At 42.9% G+C, this 19,494-nt stretch overlaps 2 protein-coding genes across 4 annotated transcripts; one reads left to right on the top strand and one right to left on the bottom strand.

The window, feature by feature from the left end:
• Positions 1-620: 620 nt before the first annotated feature.
• LEPROTL1 (leptin receptor overlapping transcript like 1) lies at positions 621-6,198 on the bottom strand. 3 transcript variants are annotated; one of them, XR_010615530.1, is made up of 6 exons: positions 6,089-6,198; positions 5,696-5,771; positions 4,266-4,452; positions 2,752-3,082; positions 1,826-1,867; positions 621-1,107 (listed from the first exon to the last, which is right to left on the bottom strand). XR_010615530.1 is itself a non-coding variant. In XM_065692480.1 (4 exons), exons 1-4 carry the CDS (start codon positions 6,102-6,104, stop codon positions 2,966-2,968), a joined length of 396 nt encoding a protein of 131 aa, XP_065548552.1. In that variant the 5' UTR covers positions 6,105-6,198; the 3' UTR covers positions 1,718-2,965. The 3 variants fall into 3 exon arrangements, 1 of the variants encoding a protein (XP_065548552.1); XR_010615529.1 differs by having other exon boundaries at positions 1,826-3,082; XM_065692480.1 differs by lacking the exon at positions 621-1,107 and having other exon boundaries at positions 1,718-3,082.
• Positions 6,199-6,306: 108 nt separating this feature from the next.
• On the top strand, positions 6,307-16,616 carry SARAF (store-operated calcium entry associated regulatory factor). The gene is made up of 6 exons (XM_065692467.1): positions 6,307-6,611; positions 7,031-7,206; positions 8,444-8,828; positions 11,866-11,974; positions 13,954-14,069; positions 14,588-16,616. Exons 1-6 carry the CDS (start codon positions 6,506-6,508, stop codon positions 14,611-14,613), a joined length of 918 nt encoding a protein of 305 aa, XP_065548539.1. The 5' UTR covers positions 6,307-6,505; the 3' UTR covers positions 14,614-16,616.
• The last annotated feature ends 2,878 nt before the right edge of the window (positions 16,617-19,494 follow it).

The following is a 19,494-nucleotide window of genomic DNA, read 5'->3' as shown; positions in this document are numbered from 1 at the left end:
TTTCTCCGCACAGGGACCCGACAGCGCACTTGTGCATGCGACGTTGTGAGAGTGGTGCGCAGCTGTGGCGCCTCGGTTACTGCCACATAACTCAGCTCAGCTCCCCTTCCCGTGTTGTAACTGAACAGCTTTTCTTTTTTAATGCTTTAATCAACTTTCCCCCCCCTCTAAGAATAAACTGAAGAAAAAAGTCGACCACCGTGACCTGAGAGAGAGCATGGGGGAGGGTGAAGGAGGTGATTGCCCTCCTCAAGGGATTTTCCACCATTTCCCATCACTTTCTTCTGCTGAGACTCCCGTCAGTCTTCAAATTTCAGGAATTACTAATATTAAAGGCTTGTTTTTTCCTAATAAAAAATTAGGACGTTCTCAATACATGAGAAGGTGAAGGTGCCTACCTACCACTTCATGTAACACCACCAACAAACCAGAATAATTCAAACAAGATAAAGTGCAGATGTGGAAAACAACCAGCAAAGCCAGCTCAGTGCAACTACTGCAGCACAAGGCACTCAGGCTTCTTTATACACTCTATAGAGTAGTCCAAGTTAAATGACATGAATACTCACCCAGAAGAACTACAGAGTTACCTGACATTAAAGAAAGAAAAAAGCAATTGGTACTTTAAACAAAATACTCATTTATTAGAGTATTTTTGATGAAACATACAGAACTCAAGATTGCTATTTAAAACTTTGATCAAAGTTTTTCCCTATAAAGGATGGTAACGCCATCTCAGTGCATTTTATACGGAAGCATTGTACCTCTCAAGTGTCTAGCTCTTAAACCAAAGCAACACTGCACATACACAGTGTGCAAGCAAAAGAAGGTAATGCTGTAATGCGCTTAACATACAAAAAATGCATGGCCAATACATACAGTGTCAGCTCTATGGCCAGTGATCTGAAGAGTAGCATTACGTGGAGAAGTCCGCTTAGCAGTACAAGAATGAGAAAGAAAACACAGTTCCTGACCACAGAAAAGGTCACAGATTCAATTTATACAAATCCTGTGCATTCCTTCTTCACAAGGACTGCAAATGTAGCCACTGGTTTGGAAGATTTTCGAAGCGCCCATTCTGGTGGGGGCAGGGATGCAGAAGTCTCACTGGAAAAGGTGACGGAATGAGTGATTCTGCAGCCCTCCAAACGTCACCATCACAAGCACCCTGGTGAAGCGCTTATATGTGGCAGAGAGACCACCTGCTACAGACTGGCTCCTACACTAGTTTCTTGGCACCTATTTGTTCCTCTACCAGCACAAACTGAGCTCTTATACACAGGACACTACCAAAGCAGAACGTGTAGGTAGCTACACCCCTGCTGCCCTACCTGCTGGTTTCAGTTTCTTAAGTGTATCATCTAAGTGACTATCTTACTATCAGACTTCAAACAGCCAAGCTTTACATTTCATTTACATCCGCATACAAATAACTACACCTAAAACCTGTGCCTTTTCATACTGCTCAGTTGTTAAACTAAGCCATAGCAATCGTCAGCTTTTAATTATGCAAAGTAAGTTTTGTAGATGTTTTAAGAACTGAACAAATATATACTTTAGAAGTAGGTTTGGTCAATTGTATCCCTGCATGTGGTACAATAAAACCTGATTACCTGGCACTCATCAACTATCTTGTCATGGAATGTCTAATGGAAGATTTTTTTCAAATGAAAAATCCAGACAGTTTGAGAGGTATGCAGAAAACTTGTCTTAAATATTTGAAGCTACATGTGCAATCTTACAGAACACAAGCTAGTTACACACATAACATTAAATCTTACTAACCAATAGTGCAGAAGAACTTAAAAACAGTCAGTGAACTCACAGTTCAGACAGCGACTTCCAAAAAAGTCATGTCTCAGATGCACTGTGTGAAAGGAAATAAAATTTAAAGGGAAAATTATTCTTAGGCAAGTTAACACAAAGTTTTAATCTACATTTGAAAAGCTGTTTTATTATATATATATATATATATACTATGTATAAAATAAATTAGAAAGGGCAAGGAGGAAATAGCCTTGTATATGCTTCAAATTGACACAGACCAGTAGTTCCATAAATGAACACTTTACCATCTTTGTGGTAAAAAGTTGACATAAAAGTTCAAAACCATACAATACTTATAAATAGAAAGAGTTCAAAAGATATTTTTTTAAAAAAATGGAATTTAAACGTCATTTTCCCTTCCCCTACAATACACTTTAGTTTTGTATGTCATAGCATCAATATATTTAGAGAGGATGTGAGTATCACATCCCCTCAAGAACTGATAACGAAGCAGGTAAAAGTGCTAGCGGTGTTAAAATTGAGGACTTCTCCCGAAGAACTCCACCTGCTCCTCAGCCTTCTCCTGAAATGAAGGCTATCAACATTCATCATCCAGTCTGAGGTATGGGCTGAAGAAAAACCTGCAACTGGCACTCCTCACCCCGCCTTGCCTCTGCTAAAACATGGCAAAGATCTGTTGATCTGGCAATTGACAACAGTGGTGCACAATCTCTTACCTCCATTCAGCTTGGATATAATTTAATCACAATATAAAAAAAGTTATTTTGAAACACAGTATTAATGCTTAATTTCTTAAAGAAAAAAAAAAAAACAAAACACCACCACCAAAACAAAAATCAACCAAGCAACTTTAAATCCTCTTTGAAACCATGTTTAAATGTTCTTGTTCCAGATTTAAAGCTTCATATAAACACCAGAGAGAAGGATGACAATTTTAAACCAAGAGAGCACCTAAAAACATACCATAGGTAAAAATAAAATCAATTTTCTCTCCACTTCATGAAAAATGTAGGAACCCTGTCAGCAACAGTAGTACACTCAGAACGCACAAGGTGAAAAGGAGCATCTAGAATACTCAAGAGGCTTGCTACGCTACTTCTCTTTATTGCCCATTCTCTCATTTGTATGGATGGCCACTGCATGACAAGATGCCTGTGATAGTTCTCTCATCTTCCTTTCACCACTGCTGCCAGCTGAAGTCGTCATTGCTGCCAAAGACCAAGAAAAATCCTAGGATGGTGGCAAAGATGACTGTATTCCCCGTAAGAACAAGTGCACATGCACCCCAGTAGATCTGTGAACAAGGGGAATTTTGTTAGACATGTTTTGAACTGAACACTGACAAGAAAAAAGTAATGTTTTAGTGTCATGTTCTAGACAAAGTTCAGCAACAGGTCCATGATGCAAGAAGGTGGTATCTCTCATTATATGGGGTTACAGAAAAAAGGCTGAGTTCATCCAGAATGACTCAACCAATTCACAGCTAGCCAAGCAGCACTGCACAGTTCTTTTAGCCATGCTCAAAGTGCTGGCTAGCAGGCACAGCTGTTTCGCTGCAGCATCCAAAAATAGTAAAGTAAGGCTACGCAGCAGCATCAAACACATCTGCAGCCCAGCTAGACTTGCTGACCATGCTGTAAGACTTTTTTTAAACCTGCAAATATCATAGAATCACAGAATCAGACAAATGTTTGGGTTGGAAGGGACCTTCAAAAGCTCATCCAGTTCCAACCCCCTGCCACAGGCAGGGACACCTTCCACTAGACCAGGTCTCTCACAGCCCCATCCAGTCTGGCCCTTGAACGCTTATATAATATCCCAGTAACAAAACAGGAGGCGACTGTTTTCCAAAGACAATAAGAGATTACTCAAAGGCATTCAAACTGACCCTCTGAGCTGTTCTTGCCTGAAGAGATTTTGTGAGAGAGCACTCCACAATTTTTGGACTTAGTAGTGCTCTCTGAAATTCACACAAACGAGGTCATCTTTTAAAGGATTTCAGTGAAAAGACATACATTGGGAAAGATGTCATGACAACTCAGAAGTTTAAAAAAAAACAAAACAACATCAATATAATGTACAGTGAGTGCAAAAAGGCATTGTTTAGTCATGCTTCTTTAGCTCAACTGTTCCACAAACTGCCTTAAAAGTACTCTATACACTTTCCTGTTTCTTTACTTGCCTGTTAAGTTTCCACTCTATTTTCTAGCCCCTTTTATCTGCACTGCATACAGGCTGTTAGGGTTTATTCAACAGCCACGTGAAGCTATTGGCAATCATGACATTCTGCTGTGCTTCCATTTTAGTTTTTGCTTGCAGGGAAGAAATCCTGTTCTGTTTCCACAACAGGCATCTTAACTATGTATTTATAAGAATTGCTTAGTGCATGAGAGCATTACCTTCAGTAATAAACAAACAGAACAAAGTTTTCTAGCAAAAACAAAAAAAAAAAAAGAATAGATTGAAATATTACTAACCAGTTCTGCTCTGGCAAACACTATTGGTAGCCCAAATGCTGAGACAACAATGCCTGTTGTAAGAAATATTGCTAGCTCCTTGCAGGCATTGCTTGTAGCATCTGTGTCATCTACTAATCTTCTTGCTATGCAGTATGGAATAGGAGACAGGATGTAAAAAAACAGAACAAACAGTGGCCAGTACTGACTGAAAAAGAAAGGAGAAGAAAAGTTAAGATTAACTTGATTTACTTCACATTCTTCCTAAAAATCAGTGCAAGACATTTTCCCTATCCAGCACCCACATTCAGAACAGGCAGGCACATGTCCAGAGAAAGCAAATCCTCTTTGGAACCAGCTGACATTAACCAGTTTGTGAGCAGCTTCAGCTGACCTCAGCAGCAGAGAGCTCACTAACAGGATATTCATGAAGCATGACTTCACTAAGCAAGACTACATCTAACGCCACATCACAACACAAGCTGAGCTCTGAAGTTTAACCTGTTAGCTTTCAGTGCACATCCAAGGAACTGTTCTCAGCCCCAACACTGAGCTGCCACGGGGCACCAAGGCTTTTCTTTAATCTGAATGTAACCAATAATAACCTACAAAAATTGCACCATCAAATTTGGCAACATTTTCTTTCACTGCTTGCAGCTCACCATACTAGATTTCTCAGACACAGTAATGCAGCTGCTCATTGTTTCAATAAAACCTTATGGCATTGTTTGGAGTGTGGCTGCATAGCTGCATAATGATCTCCTTACTAGGGGGCTGTGTCACTAGCCCTGGCTTTGCAGCATAAGCAAGCTGGTGTAAGAAAGTGAGTCATGTGTAAAGAACTGTGATGCACAGCCATTAACAGGGCCAGGAACATAATATTTAACATTAAGTGAGTCAATTTAAAAGATTTTCTGTTAAAGTCAGCATTCACTTGCAAAGGGTCAGAGCCATAGGCCTAACTTCCTCAACTTCTGGTCTACTACTTTATATCCTGGCAAGAGGGAGACAGAAATGAGCAGACCAAAAGCAAACACAGTTATTGCAGATACTGCAATAGAAAGCATGGTGCAGTGCCCAGCCGATAGTCACTGACAGTCCAGCTACCACCAAGTAGGCAGAGAAAAGGCACACTTCCCCAGTAATACACACTGTCTACGTTGGGAGAAGCCGTCTGCCTGTCAATACCAGACGGACAACGCTGGGGACATGTTAGGGCAGTGCATTCTTTAGCAGTTTGCAACCAACCTGATAAAACTTAACTTCTGTTGCATTCATTTTTACAATTAATTAATCCTGGTTGGCCTGGGGCTGGGGGTTGAGACCAAAACCACCCTAAATCTCTCCCACACACAAATAACTTATCAGTCCACCATTACAACAGCAAGACTATTCCACAGTGACAGCCATGGAAAAAAAACCCCGAGGAATAGGAAGAGAGCACGCATTACTTGTACTGAGGAAGGGCACATCCGAGCATCAGGAACATCAGTCCGACCGCTCCCCCGAAGGACAGGCTAATCAAGGCTACAGCGGGAACACAAACCGACACAGGTGAAGGGTCCCACAAGCCGCAGAAACCACCGACCACCACCGCCAGGTAAACGCGACCGCGGCCCTGCCGCAGGCAGAGCCCCGCTGTAGCCCGGGCAGCCCTGGGAGAACCCCGTTCCCCTCCCGGGGCAGAGGCCCCCTACGGCCACCGGGCCTCCGCGGGGGTGCGGCCCCAGCGCCGGTGGCCGCAGGCCCACCCACCCCTCCCCAGCTCGCCGCAGGGCCTCGGGCACCGCACGGGGCACCGTGGGGACGGGGTGGGGATGCCCGCTCCGCCGAGCCACGCGCACCTTTGATGCCGGCCATGGCGCCACCCGTGCCGAGAGCCGCACCGGCCGAGGGCCCCGCGCCGGTGAACCGGAACTGGGGCTGCCGGGAGAGGAGCGCGCATGCGCTGAGCAGAGCCCCGCCCCCGTGTCCTCGCCCGTTCCGGCCACGTGACGCGCGTTACGTGACGCGCGCGTGAACAGCCACGGCATCAGCTCCGCCCCGCCTGCGCAGCGCGGGAAGCCGGTGCCGCGCCGCCACCGGAGCACGCCCGCGGGGCTCCGCCCTTCCGTCGCCCACTGGGCCTGGCTCCACCGGGACGGTGCTTCGGGGTGGTGCCCAGTGCGCATGCGCAAGTTCTTGCCTCGCCCCTTCCCGTAGCATCAGCCAATGACGGGTGCCGTCCGCGGAGGAGAGGGTTGACTCACCTTAGAGCTGTTATGGCGGCTGCCGGGACGGCTGCGGCTGGGGCCCGGTCCCTCTCTCTGCTCTTCCTGCTCCTCCTCTGCGCTGCCGCGGGCCCCGCGTGGGGCTGGAGCCAGCACGGTGAGAGCCGTGGGGCTGGCTGCGTCTCTGTGAGGCCCTTAGTTGCTTCTTGCGTCTCTTCCGTCGGTATGGCGGCGGGGCGGGTGCTGCCGGTTAGCGGCGGCCTGGTACGGGAAGGGGGAAGCTCTGGGCCTGTACTAGGAGGGCTTCTTGGTTTTGGCTCGCTTTCAATCGTCTTGTGGCGCATAATAATCCCCCTTTGCGATCCTTCGTGGTTGTACATGCTTGGAGAAATATCCCAGATCTCCTCCCAAGGGACAGGGAACTCTGCTGTGTTCCCCTCTGTGCCCTTGGTGCTTCTGAAGGCTTCGTCTCTTTAAGGAAGCACGCCGTTGTGTCCTTTGTATCGTCAGCCTTGTCCTGGAAGGAGGCCCCTCTGTCATCTGCACAAATGTTGACCTTTGTACCACCTGTTGCAGGGAGGGTTCTGCTGCGGGAGGTGCAGGCGCTCACTCTCCACAGAGGGCAGTACACGACAGCCCGGCGGACAGCTGCAGTCCCTCAGTTACAGTGCACAGGAGGCACTGCTGGATGCTCCCACATCCCGGAGGTTGTTCAGTGCTACAACAAAGGTTGGGATGGTTATGATGTACAGGTAACTGTCTAAAACTGGTTAAACGTTTAATGAAATTATTTCCCCCAGACTTGGCAACTTACAAAGTAACAGTGCAACAGAGTCAGTTCAGTTTGCCTCTTGCTAGAGGAGCTTTAACAACTAAAACTTAACCTACATATTTCTTGGACTTGGGTTTTTCATGCTGTAGGTATAGCTTTGAAATATTCCCCAGGTCTTTAATGTAAAAACGCTGCGTAGCAAACCTTCATTAGTTCTAATTAAAATGTTTGAGTTTAAAAAAATCAAAGTCTTGCGAACCCCAGAGGATGCTCTTGCTTTGATTTTGCTGCATGGTTTTCCAATTTTTGTTAGAGTAGAAGGGGTTATGAATATTTGCATCACTTCAGCTCTACATTTTAAAAGCTAAATTTCAGACTTACATGCATGACTTCTTCTTGCATGTTAGTTTGTCTGTACTAGTTGGTAAATAGTCAGGTATTTCTGTTAGCTACAGCCTAGGCTTCTGCCAATAGATTAACCAGGAATCAAGGCTGAAGATAATTAAAACTGACACAGTATTGCAAAAGTACAGTCAAACTTGAATTAGCAGTTGGTATTGGTATCCTGATTTATTAATTTAGAAACTACTTTTTTTGGAGGGCGGGTTGTCTCCCCAAAAAAATGTGTTACTTGCAGTTGGAGGTGATAGTTAAGTTCAGCTATGTCAAGGAAATACGAGACAGAGGGACTGGCATATATTCAACTGCATAAACTGCAGTCTGATTGTTAAAGTGTTGCATGTGGATGTCTAATGATGCCTGTCCCACTTCTTTTGATTTCTGTGTGGACGCAAATGTCATCAGGTCCGTTGGATTTCACACTTCCATATTGTGTTTTTGCAGCTGCCATCCAGTTCACGTGGGACAGGCATTTATTAAGTAACTGTTGCATGGACTACAAGTTATTTTTAGAAGTATTCCTGGGCCTGAAGAAGGGATACTTGAAAAACCTGTTCAGTGGATCTTCCAGAGTTGTAACTCTTCTGTGTTTTGAAAGATTGGATATTTTTTTAATTTCCAGGATTTTAAAAGACAGTCTTGGTTAACTTCAAATTCCGTGTCCTTTTCAAAATAAGAATGCTCAGAAATTTTTTACCCTGTGGCCTTTTAGATGGTTTGTTAGCAAATGCAGCTTTATTTCGGAGCGCATCTTGGGGAGCAGACAGGTATTTTCATCCTTGGAGCAGGAGGTTTTACTTTGTGTTTATTGTTTTCAGTGGCAGTGCAAAGCAGACCTGAAAAATACCCACCGGTTTGGACGGATCGAAGTGAGCTGTGAAGGCTATGATTACCCGGATGATCCTTACATCTTAAAGGGCTCCTGTAGTTTGCTGTTCAGGCTAGAGCTGACTGAGGAAGGTGAAAGGAAAGTGAAGAACCCTGGAAGCTTTAGCTATTATGAGTCAAGGAAGGATTCTTCTGATTCTGGTGCTGGAGCAATTCTTGTAGTTGTTCTCCTGGCTCTTGCTTTTGGAGTATACAAGTTCTTCCTCAGCAACCAGCAGCCTGAGCAGAGTTCTGGTGACAGTGATGGATTCACTAGGCCTTCGTGGCAGAGTCATCAGGCACCTCCTCCTCCTGGTTTTAAGTCCAGCTTCACAGGTAGGGCTATAAGACATTTACAGCTCTCAAAATAGTAAGTAGGATGGTCCTGTTTTATTTGCAGCAAGTGCAGGTGGGATGGACTTAAACATGGGCAGTGCATTGGCATGGGACATGGCAGTGGGATGGACAGTGCATCGGCAGTTGCCTCTGTGAACTGACTGCACAGCCTGCAGCCAGCGGTGCATTCTCTTCTTCATTCAAAAGTGAAAATAACAACTTCATTTACCACAGGCTTTCAGGGCCAGCTGTCCTTTGGAAATCCATCTCCCTGTGCTCTGCAAGTGTTCTTTTCTGCCCTGAGAAACAGGAGGATTGTGACAGAATAATTTTCATAAAAAAATCTGGAAAAGAGAATGGCCTCACACAGGCAGAAACAAGCTCATGCCAAAGAAACACTTGGAAGCTTTGCAGAAGGGTCTTCCAGCCATTGGGCTGCTGACCCCTGATTTCATTCACAAAGCAACTGATGGAATTAACTGTCATGTACCGGTCCTGTTTAACAGATGCTTCAGTATAGTCCAAGTGATTGAAAGATTTGGCTCCCAGAGCATAAAACAGTGTCTGAAGCTCATGTGGTACCTTTCATCTGAAGTTGGAAATTCCATGTGCAGAGACAAGACTGCTGTAAGGAAAAGATACACAGTTTTTTTTTCCCAGAAAACGGATTACTTTTGTCACTTAATAAATGGTCTGCCTTAGAAGGTCACAGTGTCCAAGGGAAATAAACATGATTCATCTGGTGTGTGACCAACTTGTCTATTAACCCTGTGAACATGTGAGATGCTCACAGCATTGGAACTCAGATTATGTTCTGACAAGTTGTTTGGTTTGGTTTATTTTGTGAGATAGAGAAGGGGTTCTATCAAGTAAACAAACAGCAAGGATTAAGTTTACTAAAACATAACCTTTTGATGAAGTAATGCTTGTCAGTGCTTTCCTCTAGGTTGGCTCAAGCCATTTGGCCAACAGAGGGTGCCAGTATAACTCTTTTGGGTACCCCTGTGCAGGGCATGTGCAGCACTTTCAGATGTACCTGCAGCAGAAAATTAAAGGGATTCTGCCTCTGTATTATTAGTGACTTTGCAAATTGGTTTCTGTGTAGTTATTTCAGACCTCAGACAGTCTGTCTATGCTGCGTGTGCATCTGTGGCTTAGTGTGGACATGTCACTTGCCACTGGCATTATTGTATTAGTTTCTAAAAGCTCTGGTCATAAGACAGGATGCTGTCATACTGGGCACAGGCAGAACAGAACAAGGAGTTACTTTTTTTTCTTTCCTGGCCTGTTTCTTGTCAGTTAATTGCACCAGTGCATTTTTCATTGCAGGAGTCTGAAATCTAGCAAAGGTAGGACCTTGAAAGTACATTTTCTTGATGACTATTGAAAATTGAGACACTTAAAGTGCAGATTGGGAGCAATATGAGGCTTAACTTACAGCATTTTTAGTAACTACTGTCAATGATTTTTTGTTGGATTTCAAACAGAATGAGGAGGAAAACCTATTGAATGTGGGGCCAGCTTAAAAACATTGTATGTCTTGCTACTTCATTAATCCAGTGTCTGCCTTAGAGTTTGGCAGTGGAGCAGAAGCACATCTCTGAGTGCATATGCCCATGTGTTCCAGGAATGTAATAGTCTTTGAAAATCCAGATGGTAGTGAAAAGCAATGTGGTTCGCTTATTGCTGTTGGTATTTAATTTGCTTCATTTAAAATCCCCTTAACATTCAGGATGTGTTCTGTGAAACTTGTTTAGCTGGCCTATCTCAAGTTCCACCTTTTCTCTTAGTGGTTTGACATGATCCTTGATGTTTACTGTAGATACTTCAATAAGAAATGACTGTTTTCTGAGTCAACATTCAGCCACGGTGCTTTTGAACAAATGAGTTAGTTCATCTTCCTGATTAATAATGTTTTACAGTAAATTAGGTGCTTTTTTTGCTGTTGTTATTCCAAATCATCTTAGTTTTATGGTTATCATCCCACTGAGTTTCTTTCTTCCAATCCATTTGAATTGAAAGTCAACATCATATCCAGTGTATGCTTAAACTGATATTTTTGTTTGTTTAATCTTTCATAATTTGAAACAATCCATCCCAGTTTGAAGATAAACAAGGCCTCATATAACTTTGACATACAAAATCTGTTTCACTTACTTAGGTGGGCATTCTTCAGGAAGACCCTGGTGTCACCTTCAGTCCTTGCCTTTTACACTTCCTCATGTGTTAAAATGATGGTTGAGCTTATTCTTGCACCTGTGTTTTTCTCTAGACCAGAAAATTATTCTACTTTGATTTTGTGCTTTTTCTTTTAATTTCTGAGTGGAAGAAGACATTCGGTTCTGAGTCAGAACCTCATGTTATGCAGGTCACATGTAAAAAATCTGTGACTCTCCTTCCCCCATAACCCACTTGATACGCTTGCAGTTTCATTGCAGTATTTGTCAAGCTTGGTGACTCATGCATAATGAGAACTTTGCAATGTGACTGCAGTTAGGGTGTCTTTTGGTAACAAATACCAGACTAGGAGTACCAGAAACAATACAAAGTAATAGCCATTAGACTGAGCCACTGAAAATGTGCAGCTGTTCTGAGTGAGATTAGAAGCTGTGTGTCTTAGTTCACTGTTCGGTCTTAACTACTTGATTTCTGTTCCTGTGTCTGCTTCTGTCCTGCTCTGTGACCTTGAGTAGATTACTCTTTCTTCATTTTCTTTCTATTTTTAATCTAACTTGTCTGTTTATAGATCTGCAGGCAGGGACTCTTTGCCATGTTTTGCAAACATCAGGGCTGTGAGATTGAGTGGAAGATATTTTTTAACATAAAGCTCCTTACATTAGTATTTGTTTCTGTGTTTTTTTTCCTGCATTCCAAACTGTGGGGCTTTTAAATTTAAGCTTTGTCAAGAATCTACTGAAATTGGAGCAAGTTTATTTAATTTTCCATTATTTTTAATAGGGGAGAATGTTGTTGCAACAGCTGGCCTGAGGATTAGGTGCCACTAACTGATCTGTTTCTCATTTTCATTTTACTTAAGATGACAACAGCTTTGGGGCTCATTCCTATCATGGAACCAATTCAGGACCAGGATTTTGGACTGGATTAGGAGCAGGAGGCTTGCTAGGCTACTTGGCTGGCAGTCACAGGTAAAATATTCATGCTACCAGATTTTATGTATTTAAGCTTTTAGGGGCTATGCTGTATACTGCATTTGCATTGTTTCTAAGCTTCCAGGCCTGTATGTTCAAGCCATAAAATCCTACTGCCAGGACAATTTTGAGAGGCAATCTGTAGCTCCAGCAGCAAAGATATTTTAAGCATGTTTCTGGATAAGAAGAGTTGGGAAGACTGAGGTATTTTGTTCTGCTTTAGCTGATTATTCTGACCTGGCACGATGGCCTGAGCATTTAAACAACCCATCCTCAGGCTGCCTTAAATAATAAGCATAAAACCACCTAAAGATGGGTTTCTTGTATCAGTGTCATCTCTTCTAAAGTCAGTCTGGATGGCAGCTGCTCTTCTGCAATACTCAGTATGGTCAAATTTAACAGCCTTTTAATCTACAGGCTCCTAATGGGCTATGTGTGGAAATCCAAGAGGTGTGGTTTTCCAGAGAACTTGTAGGTCATGTGCAAGTTGCATCTTGGAAAAAAAGTAACGGTATTGAAAAGTGGCTTCAGTGCTGGAGTAAACATCTGCTGCTCATGTTTGCTAAACACTTTTAAACATTTAAAATGCATCCTTTTTTAGATAAACAGTGTAAAGGGAGCAATTGCTGCCATTTTAGGCTTCACTAGAGAAAATACGTGCTCCTGCAGGGAATCGTCGGAGCTCAACAAGGTTCCTCTGTTTATCAAATAACTGCATGTGTATCAAGTCTAATTCTGTAGGAATGCAGTAATAGATTAAATATAGCCACATACATATTTCTATATTGAAACCTTTTGTTAAAGCCTCTGTCTCCACTGTAAAGTTTGGGGGGTTTTGGTAATGACAGAAGCATTATCAGGACTGCCTGTTTATTAAGGAAGTAAAACCTTTGGAGGTAAGAGAATTTCTAAAGTGCCTAATATGCAGTCTTGATCTCATGGAGTCAGGTAAGATGGAACTGAGATGATGATGCCATCGACAGTAGAAATTGTCTATAAAATCACTTTAGAGTTGTAGAGGTTAAAAGGTTGTATCTTGGATTAATGATCTTGGAGGTCTTTTTCAACCAAAAAGATTGTATGATTCTATGATCTCATTATATTAACTGTGCTAAGAATGATGAAAGTTACTATGTCCCAAAGGTTTTGTTCACTTGATGTTTCTTAAGTCTTAAATATGTCCCTTGTGTTTAAGCATTGTATTTATGTATTATCTACATACAGGCTGGTTCCTTGATTTCCACACACATGCCCCATTTCAGTAGCCTTCTCTTACTGTTCAAGACTAGGGGCTGAAGTGAATATTTTAAGTCCAAGCATATGAACAAGCTTTCTAACTTGGGCTTCTTTTATTTTAAAATAGTTAATTTATTTTATAACTTTTCTCAGTAATTTGAAACAATGTGCCTGAAACTGCTGGTCAGAATGTGTGAGAGAGAGACTTGTAAACTTCAATGGCAGGAAATTCCATATCCATAGAAGCAAGTAATGTGATTCAGTGAGTCAAAGGTCATGTTGTTAGTCTTAATGATACAACATTTTCAAAGTAGTTAAAAGAGCAAAACAGAGGGATGTTTTCTTTTTTGTCTTAAGGTGGCTGGGATGTAGCTGTATTTGTCCAAGTGTATTTAAACTTCAGGAAGTGTATTTAAACTTCAGGTGTCAAATCTATTTTCTTGTCGGACACAATCTAAAGTCAGGATTTCAGAGGGAAATATTTCCTAATTTTCAATTGTTAGAATTATTCTGAAGAATGAGGTTTAGTTTCCTTTTGGAAATCTACAGATGTTATTGTGACAACACCGGATATTCTTGTTCTCAACATGTTAATGCATTAAATGGGGAGATTTCCAGCTTTGAAACAACTGCCTGCTTACAGTTTTCCCTCAGATGCAGTCCCCTTGTTTGGAATGGTAACTACTTAATTTTTCATAATGTCACCAATGAAACCTTCTTTCTCCTCTGTCTCTCATCAGAGCACAGTCACATTCCCCATACTACAATATGTGGACAGATCACACAGCTTCACCTCCAATGAATGGGCAGCCAAGCAATGCCACACACGATAGTTCAGGAACAAGAACTGCTTCTGGTAAGGCAAAAGACCCTTTAATCTCATGAAGCTAGAGAGACTTGAAGCTATTAAAAATACACTGATGTTAGCTGAGGTTCAGGAAGCATCCTGTGTTTTATTTTACCAGTTGGTACAGGCGGACAGGTAATTGTGTCCCTTATTTCTGTTTCCTGTTCAACTAGGGCAGCACTGTGGGGCATGAAGCTCCCCACCGGCCTACAGCAGCCATGGTACCACCAATGTCAGGCTTATCTTTGCCTGCAAGGTGCATTAGTTTAAGGCTTTCCCCTTTGGCGTGCACTACCCATGCCCTTCTCTAGCAAACATGTATAAGCATGTTCTTTGTAGAAAGCAGGTTGTCTAAACTGCAAGAATGGAATATTTCTCAGGCTGTTCAGCCCACAGTTGCTTGCTGTTGTACTTTATGCGATTATGTTTAACTCATCTCACTTGCCACCTTTATCCTTTTCAGAGCTACAGAGCTCTGTGGAAAGGCTATGGTGGAGCTGACAATTGTTATTTTCTTGTCTTTGCAGGGTTTGGGGGCACAAAACGAAGATGAAGTCCTTGACATTATTACATCTGAGTGATTGAACTAATCTCCCTGTGTACTAGTACTTCTTTATTAGTAGTAGGCTTCAGAAGTGGATATGAAAAAAGGTGTGAAGGACTAGAGTTCTAAGAATTCCTTACTTCCCCTGTGGAAATGTTTAGGGTATCACAGGTGTACAGTGCCTGTACATGAGGGGTTGTGGCACTGGTAGCCTTGCCAGATCCACACAGCTAAGCAGCTTACTCATGTTCTGGTCTTAAATTCATTTAATCCAGAATTTCTGAGGTTTTTTTCTCTTTCTTAGTAGTCCAGCATTTGAAAGCCTAGTGTGTGATGCGCCTGATATCTGAGGGGTGCTGCTCTCTGAAACTACTCGTTTGTCAAATTGTGAACATTACTGTACATGCAGTCAGATACTCAGATGAGTGTCAGGTGTTTACCTTCGTGGACAAAAGCAAAACTATAGAGACAGAAACTAACATTAATGTTTGTATCTGTGCTATGTGACTGTTGGAGCCAAAGTTTCAGATTTGACGATGCTCGATGTTGTAGGGTTCACCCAAGTGGCTCTGCAGACCTGGAGGGTTTTGTGTTTAAATTACGAAGAAAAATTAAACATGAAATGGGACAAGATGGTCCTTCTTTAAATTGGACCTTTTTCTGGAAGACTTGAGGTCATTTAAACTCGGGGGCTACAGCCACTTTGCCCACATTGAGGCTCCAGACTTTTCTTTTTACAGTGGGTGTTAGCAGTGCTTTGAAAACCTAATGTGAACAGTCTGTCCTGGACACTGTAAACCAAAGGTGCCGATTGCAGAAGGGAAGGAGCATTCTTAATCCAAAGGTAGTACTATCTTGAGAACACATAGCAGGCCTTGAGACTAAGCAGAGAAAGGAAATGGAGTGTCTAATGGGATGGAAACTTTCCCAAATGTACCTTTTAAAAACAAAGGGCTGTCAACGAGTGGGAAGCAGAGAGGCCTTGCTTTGTTCTGTGATGATGGTTTGGGGCTCTGAGAAGCGTCATATGGTTCTCGTGTGATTGACAGTGCCCTGGAGAGGCAGTGCTGAAAAGAAACAGAGAAATCTCTCAGGGCTGGGAGGCGAGAGAAGAGTGAAAAATGGGCTGCTTGACCACTAGGTCTTCTCCGGAGGCAATCCTAACGCAGCTTAGAAGTGTGTGTGTGCGCGTGTGTGTGTGTGTGTGCGTGCACACACAGCTTTTCTACACTGGCAGCAACCTAAGAAGCATATCCCGTCCTTGGGGAAAATACAGTGTCTGGGATTTGATGGAACCTGCTGCAGCAAAAGCAGAGCACTGTTCTGCTGATACAAACTGCATATCCGGGAGGAGATTCAGCAGGTACGGTTCGTCCAGGAAAGTGGCTTCAGCGTTACTCATCAAAAAGCAACTATGTCTGTTAATGAGAACAGAAATGATTGTCTCAAATGAGAATGCCCGAGTTCAGTGTTTGTCTTAAGCAACAACAGCAGCAAAAGAAAATCTTTAAGAAGTCATCAGAAGCTATGACAAAGTGTAGAGCTTGCACTGAAAACGTGGAGATCGTGATAAAATTGATAACTTGAGGATAAAATAGTGGTTTGCTTCTCAGAGCAGAGCTGCTTGTGGATTGGGAGAAAATATCTTCATTAAGAGCCTGCTCAGTCAACATAGGAGGCCTGTTAGAAAGTTTAACCTTTTATGAGGAAAAGTATATGACAAATTTCTATCTTTTTGACCAAATATAGCAAAATAATGTATTTTAAATGTGAAGGTCTTATGTCTAAGTGTATTCCAGTTGAAACTTGTCACAGTCAATACTCTTTGCCAACTAATTACCTAACAATGAAACTGGATTTCTGCTACCTGGGTAGTTTGAAGCTGAAGTTTGCTCTGAAGTTATGGTGTGTTACAGAATGTTTTAAACAGTGTTTTCATTTGTATTTATAGCTTCTGCCTGAAATGTGATTTGATGCATAAACCTGATAAATAAATTACTGTTGTTTCTGAATCTGTTTGTAGGATACTTTTGCCCTTCCCTTTGATAAAGCAGTAAGTGAACAAGGAGTATTTTTGTCTTTAAAGCACTGTCTTGAGGTCTTCAGGGATGGCACAGTTTGGTTTTCTGGGTTACCTATCTCTCACCATCCACTTCCTGGATGGTGTAATAACATCCCTTACCCCCTGACACAGAGCTCGTAATCTGTGTATTGTTTCAACAAAATAAATCAATACCAGGAATAGCACTGTTTGATTGATTGGATTTTCAGTAACAAAATACTGAACCAGGCAAGGAAACAAAGGATTTCTTGTAAATCGGGGTTTCACGTCTCAGTCTGCAGAAAAGCGCTGTGATGTTGGCAAGTTCCTGGTTTTGCAAGAACATTATCTGAACCTTTCAAAAGTTATGATCCCTGCTGCTGTTCCAGTTGTGGATATAGCAGAACTCTACCCAGAGACAGCCGCTGATGGATCTGTTTCTTACACTGAGAATGTGTCGCGGCTGAACAGAGACATGGCCTATATAGGTAGAGTCAGTTCAGCCTCTTGGCTGTAGTAAAGTAGGGTTAAACAATTCTGATAGAAGAGTTTGCTTGATTCAGGATGTTGAGGCTCCTAGATCAAAAGCACTTGTTGGGAGACCTCACTCCCTGAACACCTGGACTGGAAGGCCCTAGTCTTCCTTCTGCTCCTGGACAGGGTTTTGGCAGCGGCTTCACAGGAACTCCATAGTTGCAAGGCATATGTAAATGCTTAAACTGTTAAATGCTGTTGCAGGATAATTGCAGCTCTACTTGGCACCTGGGACTACTCGTACTCTGACATGGCTTGCATCCTCGCACAAAGCTAAAGCTCATTACAGGAGCAAAACTCCTGGTTTTACAGCTGGCTTCCCCTGAAGCATGTGATGAAAGAAAAAAAGATGCAGAGAGATAAGCTTTCTCTATGCCCCTATCTTGTGACTCAACTCCCAGGTCAGATCTTGGCTAGTTCTGCAGACTTTCATGCCTATGCAACTTGTTCTTTTTGCTGGGTGCAAAGTGTGCATTAGACTCATCTGCAAGGAGAGACGGTATGTTGTGTTAGGCTTGCTTTTTACATACAAATCTTCTGTGATCATCACTTTACATCCCTGAGTTCCAAAAGGGGAGTTAAACCAGGTAGCATGACTTCCAGCACTAGGAGTTGTTGCACAAAGAAATTGCAGGCAGAAAGTAACAAGCAATGCCTGCCTACACAGCTATCTAAAAGCTGAAAATGCAGTATTTGTTCACAGGCTGTTGTCTACTCACCACTAATTACAAGTAGTGTATTTTTCCCTCATTAGTAATAGCAGATTAGTGTTAGTATTTTAAGAGTACCTATCAACCAGTGATTGCTCAGCTGCCTTCAAACTGAAATACATAAGCGAAAACCAGAAGTAAAAAAGACTCAGCCTCAGAGGTGCAGTCTGTACCTGAAGACAACGCTGCTGTCCCCTGTTGTGTGTAATGAAATGTATTATCACGTCCCTTGTTCTCCTTCCATGCGCTGGGGCAGTTGAGGGTTAAGTGCTGCGTGGGAGAGGCTCTGAATCCCTCAGGATATTTTGCTGCACCCTTCCTCTGCAGCTGACAGTAGTCTTCACTTTCTGACATTGGTTCTATGCAGCTGTGTTTTGTCGGTGCTAATGAAAATAATCAGGAGGCTCCCTTTATGTAGCCTGTATTCATCTCCCACTGTCTTCCTTCTTACAGTTGCCTCTGTTCTCACTGAGTGTCAATGTTTCTTTGCTAAGGAAGTGACAAGCACTTGCAAAAAGTACATTGAGCTGGAAATAGCTGGTGTAGATTGAGATGAAGTCAAAGAAGCAAGCTGTCAGGCTGCGAACTGACCCTTGTGGGCAGTGTGCCTCTGAAAGGAACTTTTCAGCTTTCTGTCAGAGAAGCATTTTGTCAAGGGTACCATATGGGCAGCTGGTGGCTGGAGCAGCTGGAGGACTAGTGAACTGCCAGCATGGGGAAGACCTGAAAATATCCCCTCCAACCTACCTTAGGAATGACTAAGACCTGTATAACCAGGAAGCTGGCCTAGGATGTGCTAACTCAGCCTCTCCACAGGCATGCCATTGCAAGTCTTTTAGGTAGATGTCTGTTTAAAGTTATCAGATGCTTCTGAAAATGCCACGATGCACAAGAAAGGGGACTTGGCCCTGCATCCGTGTTTCTTTCCCACGGTAGTGTGTCTTGGAATGAGCTGAGAAGGCCAGAACTGGAAAGAGGAGCAAGCAGCTTGATGAAGGGTAGCAAGTTTACACCTGTACTAGCCAAAGCCAGGCTTGCAGGAGGAGCCTTGGTCCTGCTATGTCCTGTTTGCTTTTCTCATACAACAGCAATAAATACAAGGCAGCTCTAATAGCAGTTGTATCAGGATTATTTTACTGGGCTTGAAAGTTTCATCCTGCATCCCTAAGCAAGTCCTAAGGACAATTGTCAGCGATATGTATTGGCACTTTTTGCTCTGAGGACCATCTGAGCCATAGCCCAATTCAGTCTCCAAATTATCCAGTGTGGAGTTTGGTGGAGATAATCACCATCTGGTGAAAGACCAGGTTCTCTTAGGTTACCACACAGGGAATTTCTGCTCACTTTCTGGATTTGTCTTGACTTTTCCTGGTGCTGGGACTCTTTTGCAGCCTTTGCTCTATGGCTGTATGTCCCGGGTTCAGCAGTAGCAATCATTTTTCTCCTTCCTAGTAGCTGGAGCAGCGCTGTGTTTTGACTTTTGGCCTCGGAACAGTGCTGATAACACCGATGTTTTTAGTTACCACTCAGATGTTTTAGTCTGACCAAGGACTTTGTGAGCCTCATGCTCTGCCAGGGAGGAGGGGAAGCCGGGAGGAAGCAGAG

This window comes from Lathamus discolor, chromosome 1 (genome assembly GCF_037157495.1).
Source record: "Lathamus discolor isolate bLatDis1 chromosome 1, bLatDis1.hap1, whole genome shotgun sequence".
In the NCBI taxonomy this organism is placed as follows: domain Eukaryota; kingdom Metazoa; phylum Chordata; class Aves; order Psittaciformes; family Psittacidae; genus Lathamus; species Lathamus discolor.
This window is presented reverse-complemented; position numbering and strand designations above follow the sequence as displayed.

Coding starts and splice junctions, on each gene's coding strand:
- SARAF (XM_065692467.1), top strand. CDS start 6,506: ATGGCGGCTGCCGGGACGGCTGCGGCTGGGGCCCGGTCCCTCTCTCTG. Junction 7,207..8,443: donor GGGATGGTTATGATGTACAG/GTAACTGTCTAA, acceptor TATTGTTTTCAG/TGGCAGTGCAAAGCAGACCT. Junction 8,829..11,865: donor TTTTAAGTCCAGCTTCACAG/GTAGGGCTATAA, acceptor ATTTTACTTAAG/ATGACAACAGCTTTGGGGCT.
- LEPROTL1 (XM_065692480.1), bottom strand. Junction 4,453..5,695: donor TGTGCCCTTCCTCAGTACAA/GTAATGCGTGCT, acceptor TTTCTTTTTCAG/TCAGTACTGGCCACTGTTTG. Junction 3,083..4,265: donor TGTTTGCCAGAGCAGAACTG/GTTAGTAATATT, acceptor CCTTGTTCACAG/ATCTACTGGGGTGCATGTGC.